The sequence below is a fragment of the Apteryx rowi genome, unplaced genomic scaffold (genome assembly GCF_003343035.1).
Source record: "Apteryx rowi isolate R43461 unplaced genomic scaffold, aptRow1 scaffold_32, whole genome shotgun sequence".
In the NCBI taxonomy this organism is placed as follows: domain Eukaryota; kingdom Metazoa; phylum Chordata; class Aves; order Apterygiformes; family Apterygidae; genus Apteryx; species Apteryx rowi.
The window spans coordinates 1,824,554-1,848,544 of NW_020449641.1; the positions used below are offsets into that span (position 1 = coordinate 1,824,554).

At 43.6% G+C, this 23,991-nt stretch overlaps 1 protein-coding gene across 1 annotated transcript in view; it reads right to left on the bottom strand.

Moving 5' to 3' along the window:
• The window catches only part of ARMC9 (armadillo repeat containing 9), a 113,360-nt gene that overhangs the window by 85,485 nt on the left and 3,884 nt on the right, over nucleotides 1-23,991 (bottom strand). Inside the window, exons 3-9 of the mRNA XM_026070968.1 lie at nucleotides 15,709-15,796; nucleotides 13,875-14,000; nucleotides 13,133-13,303; nucleotides 11,365-11,520; nucleotides 8,717-8,809; nucleotides 7,502-7,526; nucleotides 741-898 (exon numbers count right to left, since the gene is read on the bottom strand). Of these exons, the coding sequence (XP_025926753.1) occupies nucleotides 741-898; nucleotides 7,502-7,526; nucleotides 8,717-8,809; nucleotides 11,365-11,520; nucleotides 13,133-13,303; nucleotides 13,875-14,000; nucleotides 15,709-15,759 (780 nt within the window). The 5' untranslated portion in view covers nucleotides 15,760-15,796. The remainder of the gene's footprint in view (nucleotides 1-740; nucleotides 899-7,501; nucleotides 7,527-8,716; nucleotides 8,810-11,364; nucleotides 11,521-13,132; nucleotides 13,304-13,874; nucleotides 14,001-15,708; nucleotides 15,797-23,991) is intronic.

A 23,991-nucleotide genomic window follows, 5' to 3' on the forward strand; every position in this document is an offset into this window, starting at 1 on the left:
TCATTCTCACTACCAACAATTCACAGCTCCCTTAACAGCATCTAGAGGCCACTAATGTCTGCCGTAAGAATCACCTCCAGGTTATATTAAAGTTATAAGAGAGARGCAAGCTAGCAGAGGGCACAAAAGAGGAAGTGAAAAATAATCTTTGTATAAAAATTACCCATAAGAAAGCCCTGCCTCCTCCAGTCACATGTATGTATGGCCCTTTTCATACAGAGAACAACTGATTTGCTCCCACCCTAGTTCTTCCCTTTACCAATTAAATTAACAACAATAAATTCAGCTTAGTAGACCAGAGAGCAAAGCTTTTCCTCACCAAAATTTTGGATGAGCAGAGAAGATTGCTTCCACCACAGTGCAATTTACAACAGATCCAGGAGGATTTTTAAATACACAACCACCCCGATGGGCTGGATCACAGGCAGTAATCACAGAAATGCCCTCTAATCACTGCTGATGCCAAAGCTCAGAAGGAGAATATCACAAGACAAGCGATGCTAGCTTCTACAAGATTCCTGAGCCGGCAAAATTCAACCCATGTTCTATAATACCTTTATCTTAGCACACAGAGGCAAGGGAAGACTCTCTCAGCCCAGGCACTGTGTTTCATCAGTAAAGAGATACAGTACTTACAAAAATGCTCAACTATAAAACTTAATTTACATTTTAGTGGCATTCTCGCTCCATTTTCTGGGGTAAAAAAAAAAAAGCAAGTACACATCTGAGTTGCCTCTTACCATCTTGCCATTGACTGTGGCCTCCAAGGAATCCACGAGCTCTGCAGTGACCCCAATGAGATTATGGTAGTCTGCTTGCATTTTGTTAAATCGTTTCAGGTAGGTCATGGTCCTGCGCTCAGACTCCACCAATTGTTCATGAAGCTGTTGTAACATTTCTGTCAAGAGATTAATAAAAAGGAAATAACTTAATCTTCTCAAGCGAAAGAGCAAAAAAAACGCAGAAACAGTTTTATTGCTCTGATGGGATAACAGGTTCATCTGCTGCTATGGAATTATTTTTATCCAAAGGGTGGACTTTTACTGCAAAGATAATTCCAGGGTATCAGCATGATTTCATTTCATCACAGCAGCTACAAGTATTTATCTTGCCTTAATTGTCCACAGAAATTGCCATCACAATTCCTTCAGTTACAAATTTCAGCCATATAACTACCAGACTGTTAATGTCACTGAATACCCCTGCGTAAAGGATACTGTTTAAAACAGCAGAGTCAGGGTCTGTTAACATAAGCAGTTCCATGCTATCAGAGACGAAACCAGGGTGYGGGGGTGGAATCAGAACATATGACAAAATGCAGCTCAGACTTGGTTAACTTATCTCGCTACCTGGGGATGAGATTCATGCACTATCTTCAACATTCATTAAAATAACAGCAGGCAAAAATATTTTAACACAGAGCAACTAGAAAGCTAAAGCTGCCACTTCACATAAAACAACAAAAACACAGTTCCCAGAGATTCATGCCAGTGCTTGGAAGTTTACACTGTGAGGCTGGGTGTTTCTCCAGTTAATTTATAAAAACAGTCCTCTGATATTTAAGTTACGCAGTGCTTTCTTTATTTTAAAGGAAATACTAAATCTTGTATCTTTTAAATAAAATGGTACAACCATAGAAAAAAAATACATTTCATTTATCAAGTTCCTCATCTGCTATTAAAATACTGTGTTCACTGAATTCTTCAAAGTTGCAAGGAATCCTCTACATCATCTGACCACAGATGCCCCTAATTTTACTACAAATTTTTTCAGGTGATTCCATCACTTACTGGATGATGGTGAGCTGTAGTAGTTACTTTTAGCACCTATTTCAATTGCTGAAAATAATTCCAACTTCTGTTTTATTCTTATGTAAATTAAGGGGAAAAAAATTACATTCTTGTACATTTTGCTCCTTAATCTTCAGTTACTTCAGAGATGAAAGAAGCAAAATAAACAATACTTTAAGCATTGAAATCTGTATCTTCCATCCCTGTCTCAGAACTAGAAAATTAACGTGTTATACATGAAAGACAGAAAAGCAATCTGAAGCTGTGCGTCACAGCAGATACCTTCACAACCAGACAAAATGATGAAGAGATGCACAATAATTCTATAATAACTGCTGATGTTTATATATTTTGCTAGAATAATATGTTTTAAAATAGTTTGATAGGAAGCCAGTTTTGCTCCAGTGTTGTGAAAATGACATCTTACCTCTCTGCAAACAGACTGAACACTTACCATAGAATTTTCTGTTTAAAAATGTGCAGAAATCAACTTGACTATGGAATTTCAGACCAAAGTAGGATTTTTTCCACAAACTTCAGAATTTCATGGGATAGAGTACTGCATTCCAAGCACAGTTTGGAATACCAATTATYAGTATGACTACAGTCATACTAACATGACACAGTTTAGATTTAAATAGATACAGCAGGAAGAAAAGCAAAGCAAGCAAGTAGCTAAGATGTAAAATTGGAAACCGGAAGAACTAGTTCCCGTTCCTGGTTTTGAACAGACTTTGTCCACTATGTTTGAGGAAAGCAATATGCTCTTTCATCATTCGCTATCTCTTTCCATAGAGATGTAGACAGTACCTTCCTGTACCATAGAAGTGTTGGGAGATGTAACTGATATACGCAGAAATCCTTTGGGATCTTCATTTGGAGAATCCTACAGCAGTGCAAAGTTTCAGTACACAGTTATGCTGCGTGTTTAAAAAGATCTCRGCACACACCACTGATCTGGTTGACTACTGAGCTGAACACCTTGCAGCTACGACAGATAAGCTCTGGAGAATTCAGGTATAGCTATTTAAAATATAACTGCCCCTAGCTAACCAGCTGCTCCCCTGCTCTCTGAACCAAGGCACAAACCTCTGCCCTGTTCCGCAGTGGCTAGCACAGGAATGGTCACCTTCAGCAGAGGGAAGAACGGAGAGTGGAAGTGGTGTATAAGCACCAGGGCTCTTCTGGCAGAGCCTTCACAAGTCATCTTCTACAATGACAATCCAGTTATATTACAGGTAATGATGTACTAATTATGTACAAATATCTGCCAAACAACTTTCCGGAAAGTCATTTTCTGACAAACTGCTTCATAAAGTAATAAACATATGGACATAAGTGACATAAAAGTGCCAGAATAATACTATTCAAATAGAACTGCCAATAAAACTTTCATTATAAATGAAAAAGATAGAAGTCATTAGATAACTCTCTGAATTCTGATGTTGGAAATTGCTTTAAAAACTTGTCACTTCTTATGGATTTTTTAGGGTTTCTGCAATAGGCTGCTTTTATCTCATTCAAATGAAAAGCAATATWTGGCAGAACAGCTTATATTTAATTTCAGAAACTTTAGCTAAATGTTCTTTCAGAGAAAAAAAGTGCATTTATAAACTTTAGCTATAAACTTCAGCTCTATAAATTGACAGGTTTATAATAAAGCACAGAATGCAGAGAAGGTACATTCTCTTACTTCTAATTGGTATTCTTTCAAAATTTATGTATTAAAAAAACCAACCCAGACAGTTATTTTACTCTCACAGCCTCCTGCCCTTTAAGAACGGCCTCCTTCTGAGAATCCTTTATTAATCACAGCACTGGGCACCTGCAGGACTTGCAACTGATACTTAGTATCGAACTGCAGGTCAAGCCATTCTAATGATTCTGTTAATACCATTTCTACTGTAATCAAGTTTCATCAACTTAAAAAATAATAATAATAATAATCAGGAGAGTTAAGGTAGCTTCCAAAGACAACACAGATTATTTTTCCTTGATAATCATCATTTAGCTTTGATTTTATTCTGATTCCACAAGCACCACCACAAAACAGCTACCACAGCTTTAATATGATGTAGCTCCACAACACAAATATTTTTCTAAGCTAATAAAGATTCCAAGAACACCCACTGCACAAAACAGTTCTCTCCTCAGCACTTTACTCCCTTTGTCTGGATGAACAAATTGAAATACATTTTGTTCAATTATGCTACAACACATTCAATTCAGAAATTTCTAGTGGATATATCCAGAGCGTGACTTTCACTCAGAGGAAAGTTTGAAGTGTCAGTCATGAAACATAAAAGAACTCATCAGTTGCTTGCTTTGCATAGCCTAGCAGGGAAAAATTTCCAGTTCCCCCTTCCAGCTACAGTCGGCAGAAAAAACTACCTACCCAAAACTCAAAACAGCTCATGAATGTTAGTCTCAGCAATTAAGAATCAGGATCCAACTTATCCCTGGCCTGTTAAACCAAATCATCAATTATAAGCACTGGTTGTTACTCAGAAAAGGGGGTCAAAAGGAGGAATGATGAAGTCTTGACACAGCTTGCATTTTTACATCACCATCTTTTCAAACATCAGTAATTTTACAGAAAAAGGAAAAATTTCAAAACAGAAGAGYTTCCCTTACTGAGAAGGTAGGACGGTTTCGTCATTGTCACTGTAACTGAGGTAASTACAGACTGGTGTTGAAAGAGGTCGTCCCCCACTGCCCTGTTCCCCCTTCTACATTCCTGCCTGGTCCCCATAATCAACATCAGCATTTGGGCGGTCAGATGAGGGAGCTACCGCTCCAGGTAAAAAATTAACATTTGCTTGCTTGCTTAAAATGCTARATCATTGCAACCCGAGTCAGGATAGGGGAGAAGGAAAGGGAGGGGCTTTCAGAGGCAATTCGCATCTAAGTCACCTTGCTGCAGAGATCAAACTGCACCCCAACAGGAAATACAGAGCAACGCACGACATCTGGTCACTCTCTCCCTCTCTCTCTATCCCAGTCACAACTCCCAACACGGACAAATGATTTCTACAGCCAATTTATGATACACTAAGCCTATATCAGGGGGGAAGGGAAGCTCCAGGCCTAAGACCTACCAGAATCATTATTCATATGCAGAGGGAAAGAAAGGACACTCAAGGGCAGAGGACTAACCTTCTGGTTTAGGAAGATAAAATACACAGTAAAGCTGGTGACACTGCTAAATGAAAGTGCTGGCATGAGGCATCTCCTAAACCTCTGCATGCTTTTACCTTTTTTCTTGATTTGCTCTCATTCCCTCATGTATGTAATTATCTAAAAAGGCCTGATGAATACAATGTCTTGACTCTAGTTCCTTTGTGGTGCCACGGAGTTACACATATGCACATATTTCCATAATAAGTTTTTCAAGTGAGAGATTGGTCTTTGCAGCAACTCACCCACAGTCAAGTATACTTCAGAGCTTGCACTCTCTGCGTCTCTCTAATCTCAGCGTACCCTCACATCCTTTGCTAGAAGCACAGATCCTGACCTAGCTGAGTTCCTGTATGCGATGCAGCGGAGCTCTCAACAGAGGAACTGCAGGTCCCAACAGCTGCTGCCAGACACCCGGGCTCCTTAGCTGCCACCCAGTACCTCTCTCCTGGGAGAGACAGTAGCTCCCCTGTCTCCTGCTTGCTCACCTCATTTCCATATAAATTACTGTCCATATTCTGAACAGACATCTTTCCATGTTAATATCCATTCAGACTGCAGCAAATCTTGACAGATAGGTAGGTCACACTTCACCTTCTCATATGCAACAGCCTGGCACACTTCCTCCCACCCCCTCCTTTCCCCAAAAAGTGGAAGAGCGGCTAAAAACTCATCCACAGATTTGTAATGAGGCAATGGAAGGAACAGGAGCCGAGCACCTTGTGAATACTTCATTCTCTCCCTTCCTGTTTGCACACGGGATGTACAGGAAGTCTGCAGCTCTCCATGCGGCATGCCAGCCATTTCACAATTCTTCTCTATCCAGCCAAACTGAAGACATATGGCAGAGCTGTAAGGTAAGCACAACTGCAACACAGATGGCTTTCAAAGTCATACAGGTATAAAAGTGTTTTTTGTTTGTTTGTTTGTTTGTTTTTTTAAAGGAAACTGATGAAGAGCCAGAGACCGTAGCAGGTTAATCAGGAAAGGTGAACACACTAAACCCTCCAGAACACCCTCAAGAGCGTATGCACCATCCCACCCAAACTTGAAGTGCTTCAGTATGTCAGACTAATGACTGGCAACTATTTACAAAAGGCTGTTCGCAGGACTCTCTGCCATACTGCTCTTCGTTCATGTGTTACCTATTAATTTTGTTTGCATTTCTCCTTCGATGATAAAGCAAACATTCTCCAACAGTGAGTATGTACTATGGATCTCATGCGAGCTGAGAAGCACACTGCAAAGCTAAGCTCTCAGATCCAATACTCCTTCATGTGAGACAGGCCTCAAATAACCTTTAAGAAAAATCCAAACTGATTTAAACTCCAAGACACATAACAGATCTACAAATAAAGGCTTACCCACACAAATTCAACACCATGACAGTCTCTACTTGTACAGAGCACAGAACTTGCCCAAATAAAAAATAATTAGGCCCAAAATAATTCAGGCTCAGTCACGTAGTTATTTCTTCTTAATCACAGTATGGAATTATTCCCTTCAGAAAAGTCCATTACAAGGGAAAAAGAGTAACTTTTGGAAAATAAAGATCTACAAAGATAACACTATGATTCAGTGAAAGTCTAATGCAACACAGAGCACAAAATAACAAAGCAAACACCTGGAACTCACACTGGGAGATGAACTTCTTTTTCTTTTTAATTCAATCTACAAATAATAAATCCTCAAGGTCAAACTACAGATTAAACCAAACTCAACAGGAAAAGTCATTTTAGGATCCCAAGCTGGACTCATATAAATCCGTACCAACAAACTGAACATGGAAAGTCAAATGAAAAATGCATGTAAGGGAGGTAGGAACCTAAGTTCTATTTATTGAACTGATTTTTAAAAAGCACATACTTCAAGTGTCATCAGCATCTAATGAGATTTAGTGCTCAAATTATCTTCTTTTTTTAATGAACCTAAGTCACTTAGACACTTCAGTGCTTGTGAACAGCCTACCTAAAAATACAACACATGAGAAAATCATCCTTAAATTAACACATTCTTATTCAGGTAATACCAACATGTACAATTTTAGGAGTTTAAACAGGGTAAGTAAAGAGGGAAAAAAAGCATCTGAAGAATCAGTTTTCTCTAAAAAGATCCAATAGTTTTCAGAATAACTGACTGAGATTTCAAATCAGGAAGATGCAGATAGGTGTAAGCAGATACTGGAAAGGAATCTGAGGAACTTGTTTTAATCCTAACTAAGAACGGAGAGCTGGTATGCACTTTGTACAGAGTTCTCCACTTGTTTTTACCACAGTTTTATTTCAGGACAGAACAGGCTTAAAATACAAACCCTGCTACCAGGCCCCCTGCCTTTTCTAGTTATGTGCCTGTGCTCAGCCCTACTGACCTCAAGCAGTTCAGCAGTAACTACCACCAGGACAGGGAACTTGATTTCAAAGGACTTTTTGCCATGCATCTCTAGCTTCCCTGTCGTGCTAGGCCTACCTTCCCCTCAGCTACAGCCCCTAATAACATGATCCTAGGGAACATCCTTACCACATCTCAGCACTCACCTTTGTTGCACTGTCCATTCTCCTTCTGTTGTACAAGAGTAGAAGCAATTCAGGAAAACGTGTCCTTTCAGTAAGTGTTTGCGCCATATACACGGACCAAGAAATTCAACCAGTTGGGAAACCCAACCAAGCCAAAGATCCCTACTGTCCCAGACAATAGTCACTGCCTGATGCTTCACAGAAAAGCAAAAATAAATAAATAAATAACTCGTAAGGCATCTAGCCAAGTGCAGAATGTTGTATGAAGACATGAGACTTTTTTTTCTGACCTCTGAAGACACTAGAATCAGTCCTGGCCTGGATATATAAAAAGGCCACTGCAAACTAAACTATTAACACCAAATAAAAAGTCAAACTGCTGACTTTACATAAAATCAATGTAAGAACATGCAAATGCTTTAGGGAATTTTATACCAAAGAAATTTTGAGGGCTCAGTCAGGATCCAGTCCATGACTCCATAAAGAGGAATAAGAAGAGAGAAAATTTTCTTCAACTCTTCTATGCCAGATTCCCACACCAAGAGCCATAACACAGGAGTAAAAGCAGTCACTTTTGATCAATGACCCCCACCCTGGCAAATGAGCAGGAATGGAGCAGAACAATAACATTTCCAGCTCAACACCAGAAAGAAAAGAAAAAAAAGAAAAGAAAAAAAGACCCAGAGACAAAGACTCCAGTTTAGTCCTCCCTGCCTTGCTCTTAATGGTACTGACCAAAAACGGAGAAGGCAATCTTGCCATACAGCTAGTTATTCCACAGTTAGGCCTGACATAGCATAAACAATATTATTAGAAGAAAATAAAGTCTGAAGTAAAACTCTCAATAAAATAATAATTTCTGGGACCCTTGAAAGTCCTGGAAAGAATCCATCTAGCCCCCAAAATGGCTAATTAAAAAGACTAATAGCTTTACAAATGCTAAGAAAGAAGTCAGGTCAGGATGGTGCCTTTGGGCATCCTGTACTTTATACATGGAAGTTAAGAATGGCTATATGATAAATATGCAGGTTCCTACGCATTCATACATTGATACAACTTTTTCAAATAGCTTTTCTGAATGTGGACTGTAAACAACATTCCCTACCCTAAAAAAACCCCCAAGCAGTAATGCTACTGTAATTATGCAATAAATCTTAGCAGCACACACTTCCAATACGTTATAGTGCCCCTTTACAATAATTTAATGATCTTTAAAGTGTTTTCTCAAAAGGATACAAATAAAGTGAGAAGCCTGGGGGTCTGGCTGGCTTTGAGAGTCACAGACAGGAACTTTTCCAATCTTGTCCTTAAATCCGATGTCCAAGAATCCTTGAAAAGAAAAACAAAAGATGACAGCTGTTCACCAAATATGCACACTTATGTCACCAGTACTATTTGGGTCACGGCAGCCTTCCCCGCTAGTAAACAAAGCGACCAGAACTGTAGCGAAAAGACTGTCCTCCACTATTACTGAAGTGAACATGTTTACTAACTACTCAGACACACACAAAAATTAGAAGTGCATTTAGTATTATTCCTAGACGAGAGTTCTAAAAACATGACACAGCTTTATTTCAATGTAAAACTGCCATTCTAAGGAATCCTATCAGACTAGGTGTTGGTGGCTTGTACGCACATGCAACAACTGCATCTAAATTACAAGTACTTTTAAAATATAAATAACTTGAGTAAAAGATAAGAAGTTGAATACAAAGTTGAACATAAATTTACTTTCTTTAATAGAGCACAAAATAAATCATTTTCCATTCTTCAGTTTTCCAAAAGAAATCACTGTATTAATCTTTCACTCTTGATGTGATCTGGGACTTCTAGATTTTGTCAAAAACTATTGTAAAGGTCATGACATGACATCAGTGATCAGGGTACAAGGTTTCTAAAACGCATTTGGAGCAGAAAAAAACTCATATATGAAAAATGGACTGACATATCAGCCAGTAACTGAAATCTTGTCTTCCCTCTGTCTGACATAAATTGTCTTGTAAGCATGAGAAAATAATCAATATGGAAAAAAAAATCACATCTAAGAAGCACTTTGATTACTCATTTCTTCTGTTTCAAACCTTCATTTAAACTGGTTTCTGCTTGATGAAAAGCTAGTCAACAGGTGAAAAAGCAGTATTTTCAACAAGCAGCAGGAGCTTCCTGAATCTACTGCTGTGTGTATGTGTATATACATGAATATATATACACACACAAACACACACACAGTGATATATATGTATGTACATATGCATGCATGTTGCAAGCTGTTCTTGTAGCTCAAATTTGCCTGTGTTTTACCATGTTGGAGAGCATACAGGATTATACTGGCCACATTCATCAATTCAGTATCAAGACAGTGGTGCATTACAGTATGCTGTATATTACCAAAGGAACCACGATTCTTACAGAAAGGAGTGTATCTTATTTTTTCAAGATATATTAAACAAACAACCAAAAACTCCAGCTGTATAAAGCAGCAGACACCCAAGAAAAAAACACTGCAAGAACACTGCTTAGTAGATTAGTGACTTACTGCTGTTCTTTCCCAAACGTAAAACAATCCATGCTTCAACACTAACAGGAATTTGAGCTGTACAGTTCCCACAAGAAAACGAGTGACAAGACTGAGGGCTTGGACACTGAGTTACTATGAATAAACCCGAGGGTCTTGTCTGAGACAAGACGTTCAGAAAGAAAAGCCGCTAAGTATAATTAAAAAAAGAGTATTCATGTCCTGTCTCTGAGATCAACCAGCACGCCTCATTATTTATAGCTAGTCCCATAGGAAAATGGCAGTATATGCCTTTTTTGGTGTTAACTGGAGCTCCTCATCAGCTGGTACGTCTAAAGTCAACCCTAGGGTGAGCATCACTTAAGCTTTGATTTGATGTCAGAAAGCACTTGGCAGCAACGCAGGCTAAAGAGATCTCCCTCCCACCACACTGACTGCCCACAGCTGCCTGGACGAGCCAGCACAACTGCTCATGTGGTAGGACAGCGAAGCACGTTAAGTACATAATCCTGCAAAATATTATATATATATATTTACATATTTTTACAAACAGATTTGTGTGCATGTGTGTGTGTGTGTGTACATACATGGGAGCTGTCTACAAACACCTTCGTATGCAGTAAAGCAGATCAGTTCCTTGACCCAAACCAAGTGCAGCCGCACAAACAGCTGTTTTCAGCAAAGCCAAGAAGTTAAGGTGCAGTTTTAAACCGCAGGAATAAGCTATCAGCAGGATGGATGGTGGCAGTACCCTCCCCACAGGAATCACCACCGATACTTTGGAATTTCAAATCACAGCTCCAGACACCATCTCCACAATCACACATTCAGTCTTCGAGAATGCAGAAAACACCAATTTGTTATCTAAACTGAGACAATTACATTTTCATTTTCTATTACAGGAGGATTATTTATAAATTAGAGTTTCTCTTCCACATGAAATGCAACTGCTTCAGTTTCTTATGCCTAGTTATCATATTCTAAATTCAGCGACACAAACACATAATGGGGTATCTTGGGCAATAACCTTAAAGCAGTAGAAATATAAGCAAGTGGACTTAAACTACTGTGTAGTGATTCCGAGAAGGAGGCATATTTCAGGGTTGTGTTGAAAGGAAGGAGAGGCAGCAATTCTTATCTATGAACATAAAGACAGCATAGCATTTAGGGCACAAGCCAATATAAAATACATTTAAATCAGTACTCTGTTATTGATAACACTCTCACAACCCATAGAATATATATTCTTTTATGATTGTACAGTTTCTGTTAAAGGAAACAATAAAAGCCATTACTGAACTAAACATTCAATATTTATCACCCAATGAGAAAAATCAATAAAAAACACCTCTGCAAAATACATACTTACCTGGAAAAGTTCTTTAAATGAAGGATGTACCATGGGATTAGGCACAAAAGGCAAAGCATAGAAGGGAAGAAACTCTGTTGTCTGGCTAAGTGCAGCTCCTTTTGTTTCTAAATATGTTTTAAAGTGAGAAATCCTTTCCTCAAGTTCAGCTTTGTCCTGGGAAATAAAGCAACACATTTATTTTGAAGACAGCTACTCTGAATGCACAATAAGGCTGACCAACTAAAGTAGAGACTTAAATCCAACATCATTTGCAAGCCTGAAATCCAAGAATAATTGTTATCTAAGTAATGCAGCCAACCTAAGAAGCAACATTCATTCAACTAGAAAGCATTACATCCTGATTCCACCACTCAGAAGGAAACTGTTGTTTCTGTTGTCCAGGTCCAGCAAAGGAAGAGAGGGCTGATTGCTCTGGAGCGTAAATTATTCCTGCCCACTTCAGGGTAGATTTCTAAAGCAGAGTGTCATTTCCACACTCAAAGCAGCAAGGAAATACCTACCTGACTTTAGACATGCTTCATTTCAGTGAAAAGTGCAGAACTGTAAAATCCACTCATACAGCATTGAGGGGAGGAGGGAGGAGAGGGAAATCACTGGATCAACAACCATATGCAGCATCAAAAGCTGGACTGAGTGTATTATTTTCTAGGACAGTATTTTGTTTCAAGATCTGCTTCACAGTAAGGTTTGTACTAAACCCAGAAGAGATACTGTTAAAGTCATATGCTTTACAAAAAGCTGTTTTCACACAAGCCACTGATAAACCCTAGTAATAAAATCCTTCTGACACATTTTTCATCTTATTACTACTACTCCTTGCAGTCAACTCTCTGCTGTCTGTGGACTAATGTAGAGAAGCTGAGTGAGTTTGGATCCAGAGGCTTTATGATGCATTCACATGGTGCCAAGTCCAAGTCAGCAGCCCTGGTAAACGTACTCCTACTCCACTCAGACCCCGGTCAGATGTATGTACAACACTCGGAACCACGCAGGAACACAACCAGGTTGGTACTGTGATAGCTCAAGTCCAGCATTGCCTTTGAGGAGCCTGCTTTAAATCAGCTTATATCAAGCACAAGCCCTGCTGGATCCTGCCTGGCTCAACACTGAGCTCTCCCAAGCATCTCTGTGCTAGTTTACCAGGACGCCAGGTGAGCTGGCACACAGAAGAGACCAAAAGCACCTTAGTCAGGGGCTGGAAAACACACACTGAAGGCATCCAAGCACTTCTGTAAGCATCTGACAGAAGCAAAGCAGGAGCCTGGCAGATCTGGTGGCTCCACGCTGCTTATATGTCTCTTCATCATAAATGTGTCACCTAAGATATCCCAGCCGTATGTAATGGAGATTTTGTTTTATGACCATTTGGAATGATGCCTTCAAATATGGTACAGTGAGCTGGTCAAGATTCAACTTTCCCATTTCATCAGAAATGTTTATTTCTCAACAAATGGCTTTGGCCCAAACTCAAAGCAAAAGAAGCATTTTAAGAATTTCCTACAGAATACAATTAGAAAGGTAAAAAAATCAGTATGCCAATATTTTCCAAATGAAATTGTTTCAGGACATCCAGGATAAGGCCACCTACAAATTTCATCTCTGTACTTCACAATACAAGGGCCTGCTTTCAACCACAATGCAGACTGACTGGATCTGAATTCTGGGAATCCTTACTAAGAACTCCATCCTCATCCACAGCAAAGACAAATATATGAAGTAAAATAAACAAAAGCAATCTTAAATTCAAGCTGTAAACTAAACTTACAGGCTTTCCCACAGAGTGTTTCAAGAGGTAGGTGGCAAAGTGTATGTGAAGATAGAACTCCAGCTTCTGAGCAACTGGCTCACTGTATCGAACTGAAGACGATATATGCCCCTTCCAAAGTCGGAAGAAAACTTTCTGCTCTCCATTTTCAAATGCTGTAAGCAAATCTTTCTGCAGAAGGGAAAAGCATTCAGTGAAAAAAACAAACACAGAAGAGCTACATTTTTCAACAGTGGGTTAGTAAGTGAAGAATTCAAGAGTCATCTGAAGACTTTCAAGTAAAGTTTTATTCAAAACCTCTTACCATTCAAGGACCACCTAAATATTCTTTCTCTGCCTGTTTTTACCCTTTCAGAGCCTGAATCAGCCATCAATGCAAGAAGCAAAGCCTAAATTTTCAAGCATGTCTAATGAGTTTTGGGGTCCATGATACCATAAGGAAAAATGAGTGCCTACAGTGTTTGAAAAAAAATCAGCCTTTTCAAAGTATGGCAAGCTAAAAACCTAAAATAGTGCGAACCAAATCTACTCCCTCAGGTTCAAAAGGAGTGGGGTTCTGCATAAAAACAAATGTGAACGTGCCTGCACTGAAATAAGACTGCTAGCAGCCTTTTCCAAATAATCAAGAATCATTTCAGAGACTTAAGATAATCTCAACTGCTGTAATAAAACAAAAGGTGGTTAGTGGCCTTTAACTGTTTTGAGTATTAGTTACTCAAAATAAGTGCCAATAATGCATTACCTGAAGAGTCAAAGCTTTTGAATCTCTCAGGGAAACACCTGCTGATTTAGGCAGTGGCTTCCCTTTTATTTTACATTCCTTCACAAATATCTTCACTGTTTCTTCAAATTCAGCAAAATCCAAATACTACAAGAAAAACATAGGATAATAATTTTTTAGATTAATAATGCTTCAAAGAGTGACCCATGAATCACTAGAGTCCTTTAAAGTTTCTCTGCTGCATGGTCTGTAAATGCCAAAGACTGCACAGGAATACACTAAGAGCTGGTGTCTCATGCAGTAAGAAAATCCTGCCTCTCAGATGAGTTCCCTCCTACATCCTAGACAATAACACTGACAATCAAGCACACCCTCTCTGAAGGAATGATGTCCCCTGATTTATCCAATAACTTCACTCAACCAAAGAAGAAAAGGAATAAGAATCTATTAATGCAACATCTTGGTTGAAGAAACAAGCAAATAATTTCCTTGTAAATAATGTTCTCAGAGGGCAGAATTCTTAAGGAACACATAACCATCACCTCCAAAACAGTCAGACAGTTTCAGCTCTAAGTCAGACCACTCATAATATCTGAAGCTGTCCAAGCAAGCCAAATTAACAACTAGCAAATCAAGCATTGTTCTTTTGAAAAGAAGATAAACAGTCCTCTCTCTCCCTCCCACCATTTACAGCTACTCTATTACATGCGATTTTTCCCCCCATCTCAGAAGTCTTAGTCTTAGTTGCTGAGGCAAGACATCACATTTGGTCTTGTAAACTTGATCTGTACGACCAGTGTTGCCACAAAGAACCTGTACAGGAACTGTTTACTTCCTTCACTGTTAACATATTCATGATTAAGTACTTAGAACTCTTTTTAGATTTGTTCTCTTAAACACACAAAAAGTTTTAGGTTTTGCAATGTTTTGCTATTTAGTGGACTCTTTAGGCAGAGAATAGCTGCCCAGTCTTTCAGCAGACAATGTGTGGAAAGCCAGGTACAACAGTGGCTTAACGGTTAACTGGCATTAGTGATTCCCCCTCCACAGCACTGGGCGATACAAGCACACAGTTTTGGCGAGGGAGAAGGTTGTTGGTTTGCTCTTCACTTAAGGCCCTAAACCAGGCTATGAACACAGATCAAAGGAACAAGGCAGTAACAAGCAGCAGACAAATCACAGCTTGTGTTCTTGTTCCAAGTCATACTGAGTAAATAAATCTCCCATTTTAGCCAATTTATCTGCAAGGCAGGAGGACAGACTACTAGAGAGATATCCACTCTTTAAAAGTTTGTCTCCCACTGTCTTTTTTGCGGGATTATTTCCTACTTTAAAATAACTTCTGATCCTACCTCTTATGGGCAGTATGGGCAGAGGAACGCCTAGTTGGATAATCCTGCTTTGCCATTAAACCATGCAGGTTAGTGGTCTCACGACTTCAGTATGGGCTTTATTAGCAAAAGTTCTAGGGGCCTCTGTGATTTTATACACCTGTGGAATGACATACCTAAGCAATGTTCAGAGGATCTCACGGGTATCACAGGTCAGACCTGAGCCCTGCAGCTCTCTGTGGATCCAGTCAAATTACCTGTTCCTTTAACAAAGGCCTCGTTTACAAGGAACAACAGATAATTCTAGACTGATTTAGTGGTTGGCTGTTGGCCTTCAATGGACATTGAGCACTTGGAATTTACAGAGCACGACAGAAGTCAGTATGATGTCAAGGAGAAGCAAATATTTTGTCAATTAAGTAACTACAGAATTTAGATCACAGCTGCAATGTCTCATTCTTGAATACAAGCACTGTGCAATTTCTCCTTGCTCGCTTCATAAGAAAAAAAGAAAGAAAACCAACCTCTCTCACTAGTCCAAGCAACTCAGCTTCGTAAGCCAGAACATCACCCATTCTTAGGGGTTACCGCTAAGCCTCATCGTTGAAAAACCTAGAAGGCGAGAAAGGTGGCGAGCGTCAGCAGACCGCGCACCCGACGGCGCCCGCAGCGCAGCGCAGCGCAGCGCAGCCCAGCCGCAGCCCGGCTCAGCAGCGCCCTCATCGCCAAGCGCTGCGAGAGAGGGAGACCCCCCCCCGGCCGGCTCCGCACAAGCGGCGGAGTCTGCGCCCGCCGACCTGCACGGCGGCTCCCGCCGGCGGGGCGGGCAGCGGGGCGCCCCGCGGGCCGGGGGAGCCGAGCGCGGCTGCTGCGGCCGCCTCCTCCTGGGCACCGTCCGCCCCCCGACGCGGCCCCTCCGCGCCCGGCTCCATCCCGGGCGGCCCCGGCGCGGCGCGGCCTACCTGCCCCGCAGCCTCCGCCGGCTCCTCCCGTCGCCTTGGTAACCGCAGCTTCGCTCCCCGCTCCTCCCCGGCCACGCCCCCTCCCGCCGCACGTGATTCCTTCCAGCCAATCCCAGGGCCGGGAATGGGGCTTCACACGACTAGCCCCGCCGCGCCGAGGGGCAGCGCCCCCTAGGCCCCGGCGGGCGGAGCTGCAGCCGCGGGCGAGCGAGCGGGGGGCCGCGAGGGCCCGGCCCCGGCCCCAACATGGCCGCAGGGGACCTTCCCCCCCCCTCCGGGAGGCTCTCAGCCCACGGCCGAACAAGGCCCGGGGCACCCCGGTCCGACATTTGGGGCTGGGGTCAGCCCCACCCCTCGGTTATTCCATGCCCCCCTGCAGGCCAGAGCAGGGGCTGCTCCGGGGGAGATACCAGGGCGAATAGCGAGACTGGTGGCTGTTTTATTTATCTGCACTGCTAACAAAATATACAGCGTGTCAAAGGCTGGCCCTCTCGCCCCTGCAGCCCCAGCCCCCGTGTGCCGGTCTCTAGCAGCTGAAGTCGAGACCGTTCCCAGCCTGAACGCAAGCGTTGTGCTTGCTCCAACGCCCCGAAACACTATTGCTCCGCGCGGGATTAATGCCTTGCCTTCGAGGAAGGCTCTGTGCTCCTGCGGCCAAAAGGTTTCTCTGCCACATACATAGCTCCTCTTCAATAAAAGTTACTTCTCCCTCATTACACTTTTTTCCACCACAGAAACTAATGGTGGTTTTGCTAAGGAGTCACTTCAGTTCCCTCTCTCTAACATTACTTGAAGATTTGGGGGTGAAACTCATTTTTAAGAGTTATCTATAATCTTACCATATATTTTTGCAGCCCCTTCTCATCCTGAACAGCCTAAAGTAGTCTAAAAACTCTCCACAGCCTGCTGTGCTCTTGCCTGCAGGCCTTGAAACGTAGCTTTCGGCTGTGCGACGATGCAGTTTCTCAAATACAGCGTAACATCCCTTCTACAATATTTACAGCTGTGACACTGCTGAGCCCTGCAATCTGTTAAGCGAATGGAGAATGTAAAAGTAACTCATATACAATTAAAAAAAAAAAAAAAGAATGGGTTATGATTGTCTGCCCCACTTACTATACAACTTAAAAGATGAATTTTAAAAAGCTGCCGGACAGAAGTGACAGTGTCTTTCAGTGCCTGAGCAACACGGCACAGGCTGCTGGCGCGGGTGGCGATGGGGCAGAGGCAGCAGGACCGACGCATGGGGCCTGGCGTGCAGCACACTGGCTCCCCTCGCTCCACCGCTGGGTCACTGCCACGCTCATGGGGAGCAGGGCCAGGGGCCCGGGCAGCGCTGACCCCGTGGGAGAGCCGCGGCCCGGCCATGGTGGCACGCGTGGCAGGGTGGGCCCAGCGCTGTGCCGAGGGAGCACCCGCCGGGCTAGCTCTCCGGCCGACACGGGTCCGGCGCGTCCAACCTCGGGCTCTGGGAGAGCAGCAGTGTCCAAGGTCTGACAAAATGAACAGAAAGGTTGGCCAAGCCCCTTAATAGAGGCTTTTTCCCCTTTTTCGTTAACTGCAATGTTAACGAACCTCTTGACATTGACACTGAATTTTCTAGGAAACACTCGCTAGAAAAAGAAAGAACGACATTGCATCAGGACTGATGTCCTGTCCAGGAACTTGGTCTCAACCAGGGCTCCGTGTCTTCCTCTGCCCCCACCTTTGCTGCGTGAACATCTAAGATGACACGTGCACTCCCCAAACACACCTTGCCACGACACAGCACCATCTTTCTTCCTTTTCAAGGCTGCTAAAATGGGCTGCCAGCGCAGAACAAGCTCTTTGGCATCTGCCCAAAACACTGATTTTGAACTTCAGTAACCACACAAAACTCGAAAGCTAATCTCACCAAACAGCTCAAAGGTACTGCTCTTCGCTGAGACGATTTCCCAGCCAAGCCTTTAATTTCCCACACCAGTGCTCCAGTACGATTGCGGTTCAGAGTAGAGACTTTTCTTGGCTAGTGACCTAAGGATGTTCTTCTCCTTATGCAATTTTTTGTTAAATTTAAGGCACAGGGGAAAAAAAAAAACCCACCCTTGGACGTTCTTGCCAGATCTAAAATTATCAGCTTGATAGGCGAAATGTTTGAAAAGAGAGAGGTGATGAGAAACAGTTATGACAGAAGCACGTCACATTCGATGAGCAGATACTAGCACTCTATCTATAACTCGTGGGAATTATGTTCCTACTGCTGCAAGTAGTTTTGCTCCATTGCCATTGTGAAAACAAGATACTGAGTCAGATCACTGCTCTTTGGGAAAGGAAAGCAGCATGTTAAATACCTTATACAGGACAGATGAGGCCCTCTCCCATGCCCTCCTTTCTCAAATTATGGTTGCCCAGGTATGAGAGAGAGTGATGGTTTGAGCCAGGGTTGTGTCAAACTGCCCGGTTTTTATTACTTGCTTCTCATGGCATGGAAGAAAAGATACCAGGAAGAGGTCACTTCATTCATCACATTTGTCTGTGCCAGAGACCCTTAAAAATGTTTCATTCCTCAAATCAACGTACTTGGGAGACATTCTCAGTTAAAAAAAATCTTGCTAGGGAAGGAGCTTCTGGAGGACAGCAGGAGAAAACTCATCAGTTTTTTTTCTGGAAGGCTCCCTCCTTCTCCCAGTGCTCCCAGCACTCATATCAAGCACATAACAACAAGTAAATGAAGAGGGACGGAAGAGCCAGAGATTCCTGAAATCAAATCCTCTGAGTCTTGTCCGAGTTCCTGAGGCCCATTAAATTTCCTAGAAAGCATGTTGAAATTGTGCAAAAGCACACCGAAATTCCTAGAAAGCACAATATTCCTTAGAAAACACTGGTCAATTCCTAAAAAACAAATGAAAATTTCCTGGAAAGCACCCTGTAATTCCTAGAGTAGTCCAAATTCCTAGAAAGCATGTCAAAATGCCTGGAAAGCACCAGGGAGTTCCTAGAAAGCATGAGAAAATCCTAGAAAGCACTGGGGAATTCCTGAAAAGTGCCAGGAAATTTATATTCTAGTCATTAAGTGATATGCTTATTGCTCACTATTACTGTGACAGCCGGCATTCACACTGGTGTTGTAGTTACTGTAAGCATTATTAAATGGTCAATTAGGCAGGCGATCTAGCTGGTAACTGGAATGTCTTGTTCTGGTGATTTGTATACTAAATATAGGCCTTTATGTTTATAAAAGCTATGTTTATGCTTATATACATAAAACTTCTATATTTAGTATACAAAGAATAGATATACTATTAGCTCTACAGCAGAAGGTTTCTTCTGTTGCATACACTTCTGTAGAGAGTTCACAGTATAAAACCGTATATATTTGAGTTTTACCATACTAGACTTTATCCATTATTTAGTCCATTCCAAGTGACGGGGACCCAACCAGCTCCCCTTGGGCTGGGATTCGCTCCCGGCTGCAGCACGGGCTGTGTTGGGAGAGGTGTCACCCTGTCACCCGTGGGTGCAGACAACCGCCCAGGCACCCCACAGGTGAAGAGCACAGCCACCGTCCCAGCCAGAAAGAAAGCACTGCCCCAGGGCCTTGGCCCTTTATAAAAATAGCTCACCACCGCTGGATTTGTAGTCATTTGGGCTCCTTCTTGCTCCAGCCAAACAAAGGTGATGGTATTTGCAATAACAGCTACAATATCCTCTGTGCTTCCTCTCTCCTGTTTAACTTTGGTGACAATTGGGCACTGCCAATGGGGAAAAAGAGAGAGATTTTATCTGCTGATTTTTTCGGCATCTTCAAGATGGCATACATCCAGCTGGCTTTCTCCTCTGAGCAGCCAGACCTGACTGACATTGTGTCCTGGGCTTGGAGCTCCAGGTGAAAAGGTGGTGGGAAGGGCTGTGTAGGGTCTAGGCTCTGCTTTATTGGTCGTATTTTTTCTTTGTTTTCTCCTGTTCTCTGCAGAAGTCACCTTCCAGCGAGCACACATGGTTGGTGTGCAAACATTGCCCTGCATGGGCTTTGCCACACTCCAAAGGTGCTTGAGCAGAGAATATTTCCAGGAGATGCTGCCCCGGGATGAGCACTGATGCTCATTCCCCCTGGCCAGCATCTGGGGTAAGGTCTGGAAGATGCAAAGATATGCCTCAAGTCAGCCATCCTCAGAGAAATTGGCAGAGTAGGAGCATCTCAGGTCAAGGAGAAAGACCAGGCAGGTCAAAGCCCCAAGTGAGCCAACAGCCCCTTCCCAGCAAGCCTGACCCCCCGTCTCACATGATGTGTGTTGCCRCACCAAGTTCCCTAGGAGACCTCTGCTGCCCCAGCTCCACCTCCATCAGCGAGGACCTCCTGATTTACACCAGCTTGGGGGATAACCCCTAGGTTAATAATACTGCAACACCAGCACAAAGGAGCAGGGGCTCAGATCCTCCAGGGCTCATCTTCAAAGCATCATTGAAGGAGGCTCCTTCATCTGACATGCAGGACACAGATGAGGAGATGGGTTCTGCTCCCTGTTCGGCCATAGCTTCCCGGCCCCATGCAGGTAGCTCGACCAGCCTGTGCCTCAGCTTGCTTCCCCATATTCCCATGGGAAGAGATTCATTAACGCCTGGAGCACCAGATTTTAGGCTTTTCTTCAGGACCAGCGGCAACACCACTCCTGCCAGGGGAGCTGAGCATTTCTGTGGCTGGAGTGCCAACTGCCAGCTACAGGTCCCAGACTTGATTGTAACCTGTTGCTTGATTAAAAAAAACAGCTGGTTATTTTCTGTGCCCAAATGGAAGATTTTGCAGGAAACATCATCTTTTGGTGACCTTTCCAAGTCATTGCATTAAAAATAAAAACAGCCAGGCAAGAAGGGAACATTTTCCAAAGCTTAAACATCCTGTTGTTTTCTTAGTCAAACTTCAGCTTTTAGTTGCCAAAAGAGATTTTAGTTTGGGTTTTCAGTGAATGACTTTTGAAGGACAACAAATAAATAAGAAGTTGTTTGAGTTTTTCGTTGCTGACGCATTATTGTCGGTTGGGTTTGGAGCACAGACTGGCTCCAGCTGGGACTGGCCAGGAGGGCAGACAGGTTCGCTTGGACCAACATCCTGTACTTGGGCAGGGCAATTGCCTAACAGCTCAAACAGCTGCTCACATACCGAGTTACACAGCAGAGCAGGGCAATGTAACCCCCAGGACCTTTTGCAAAGAAAGCTGAGGCAACAAGACCGCAAAGCCTCTCTGCTTTTCCCAGCATCAGGCTTTCATAAAGCTGCTCTGTCTCTGTTGGATGGGGCTTGTCTAGATGCTGCCGAGCCATGAATTTCACCTATCCCCACCCCACCCCACAAGCATGCAGTCAGCCCCGTGCCAGGCTATTTATAAGCACACCTTCTCCAATAATTTCCTGTAAGCAAAGTCCCTGACCAGAGAAATAGCCAGCCAAAAAAAATTTTTTTTTGATAAATTTTTTTTATATCTTTGTTTCAGAAAAAAATATTCACAGTGCTGTTCCTGACTTGTTCCACCACTCGGGAGGGAGAAAAAAGGTACACAGCATCAGATGTGCTGGGAGGGAGAGAGAGGGGATGCTTCATTGCCCTACCCCAGCTCCAGCGAGCACACACGCAAGCTGGGCCAAATCCAGCTGCCACCTCGGCAGCCCAGCCGGCTGTGTCAGGTGCTGCACACACGGTGGCCTCCGCAGCAGTGCCCTCCTGCCCTGCAGCATCAGTTCTCTGCGTCCCTCGCTCAGGGACAGGGGATGCAGCTCTCTCAAACCTCTGCAAAACCCTGATGCCATGGCCACCACCCTGACGCAGGCTGGCGAGGGAGGACTCCTCCAGTGCTCATGCTACTCTGCCATCTTGGGGGATCAGCCTGACCTGGTTCTCCAGCTAGTAGCAGAGATCCCCCTCAGGAGGGTGCTGCGTGGTCGTCTAAGGCTGGGACAGAAGCTGACAACCAAGAGAGACTAGCTGGGCCATGAAGTTGCCTGCTGGAAGCATAGGAAAAACCTGCTGTGCCCCAGTGGATACATTCAGGGTTTGGGGATGGGGAGGTAGAGTCTCAACAAATCCCCCCTTTTCACCCCTTTTGCATGCAACTACCACCTCCAGAAACTAAACCCAGTTTCAGATGGAGGGAAGCAGCGTAACCCCTCCTGCCTGGAGACTCGCTTTAACAGATGCGGCCAAACGCAGCCATGTCCTCCTGCACATGTTGAAAACAGGCCAGTCCACCCCTCCCCTCTGTCTTCGCAGAGCCAAGACTGCCCCTGGAGGGGATGAAGGAGGCTCAGCGCCCGGGATGGAAGGGGGCCACAGCTGGGCTTTCTGATGCACGTTTTTCTAGGAAATGGGTCGTAAAGCATGGACAGCCCCAAACCAAGGTAAATACCAACTCGCAAGAAGGCTTAGCTTGCAATAACAGCATGGCTTTCCCACCAAAAATGGAAGGGGGCCGGGAGGAGGGAAGAGCGAGAGATGCTCCACTTAAAAAAAGGAAAGAAAGAAAGAAAAAAAAAAAGAAAAGGAGAAAATAGTCTGGGAAACCATGGGCTCAGAAACAGCAAGACAAAGAGCTTCATCTCCAGGAGAAACATCCCCCATCCCAGCAGTGGTCCCAGGGAGCCTCACCTCTCTCATCCCAGGGGTACAGCTTTGATGCTGCCGTGGACGCAGACCAATGGCGATCTGTCCCATGCCACCCACATGGACCAACGGTGATCTGCCCTATCATGTAGGGACAAATCGCGAAGCCCCTGGGCCTGCAATGGGTACAGGCAGCAGGTTTCATTCATGAATGAGTCCATGAACTCCTGTCTCTGATGCAGATGTTTCCACCAAATTATTTTCAGCTGCTTCTTGTTCATGCCAGGACCCCAGGTTTCAAGCTTAAGCTAAAGCTAAGAAGGATTTCTGTGTAAAGTTAAAGTAAACAGAGAATCTCTCCAGTCCTACAGGAGCTATTTTAATCTCTCCCCCAGGGGACAGAGCAGGGATACAAAGGGTTAACCCACCTTGGTTCTCACTGACAAGAAATGGAGAAAAACAACTTAATGGCAGAGCCAGCATAAAGCTGAGAACAAAGACATTGCACCAATATTTCAGGTCTTTTTCCTTCACTCTGAAGGGGAAAAAGTGGCTCCACACTTTTTCCTTCGTAGGTTATCTCTGGAGTAACAATGTCCCCATAATTTCTGCCGACAGTTAACCTCGCCTGTGTAGCAACTCTTCTCTGGGTCACCAGCCCAGCTATTTATACCCTGTCCAGGGATGCTGCTGCCACCGAACCACCCTGCCCTTCTCCTCTGCCAGCCGCGTGCCGAGGCTGCGGGCCGCGAGCCCTGGGGCGTCCCCCGCAAGGGTCCCACTTCACCTGGAGCCTTATGGCACAGACCCTCGGCTGTGCGGGCTTTGCCAACACAAAAACATGCAGGTGTGCGCATTGCTTAAACACCCACACCTGCGCACACACATGGGGCAGCAGCATCCCTCAGAACAAGCCCAGGGGGTCAGAACATCTGGGGTTCACGGTCCCATGTTTCCAGCAGTCCCATGGCTTACCCTTCACCAAGGGCCCCTTTAGAAGAACCCTGGGGCCTCTCAGCCTGTCTCCAAAGGACTTTGGTGAAAATAGGATTTGTCCAGAGTCACCTCTCCACAACATGCAGGTAACACCAATTCCCCTGTTTGCTGGAATGCCAGAAGGGATGGTTAATCTGAGTACACATACAATATTTTTCTTCATCACCACCACCAAAGGGCTTTAGTTGTGCAGCCAATGCCAAGAATTGCAATAGAGACCTCCAAGCGAAACTCCAGTCCTGGGATCCTGCCAGCCGGGCTATTTGCCCATGCAGAGC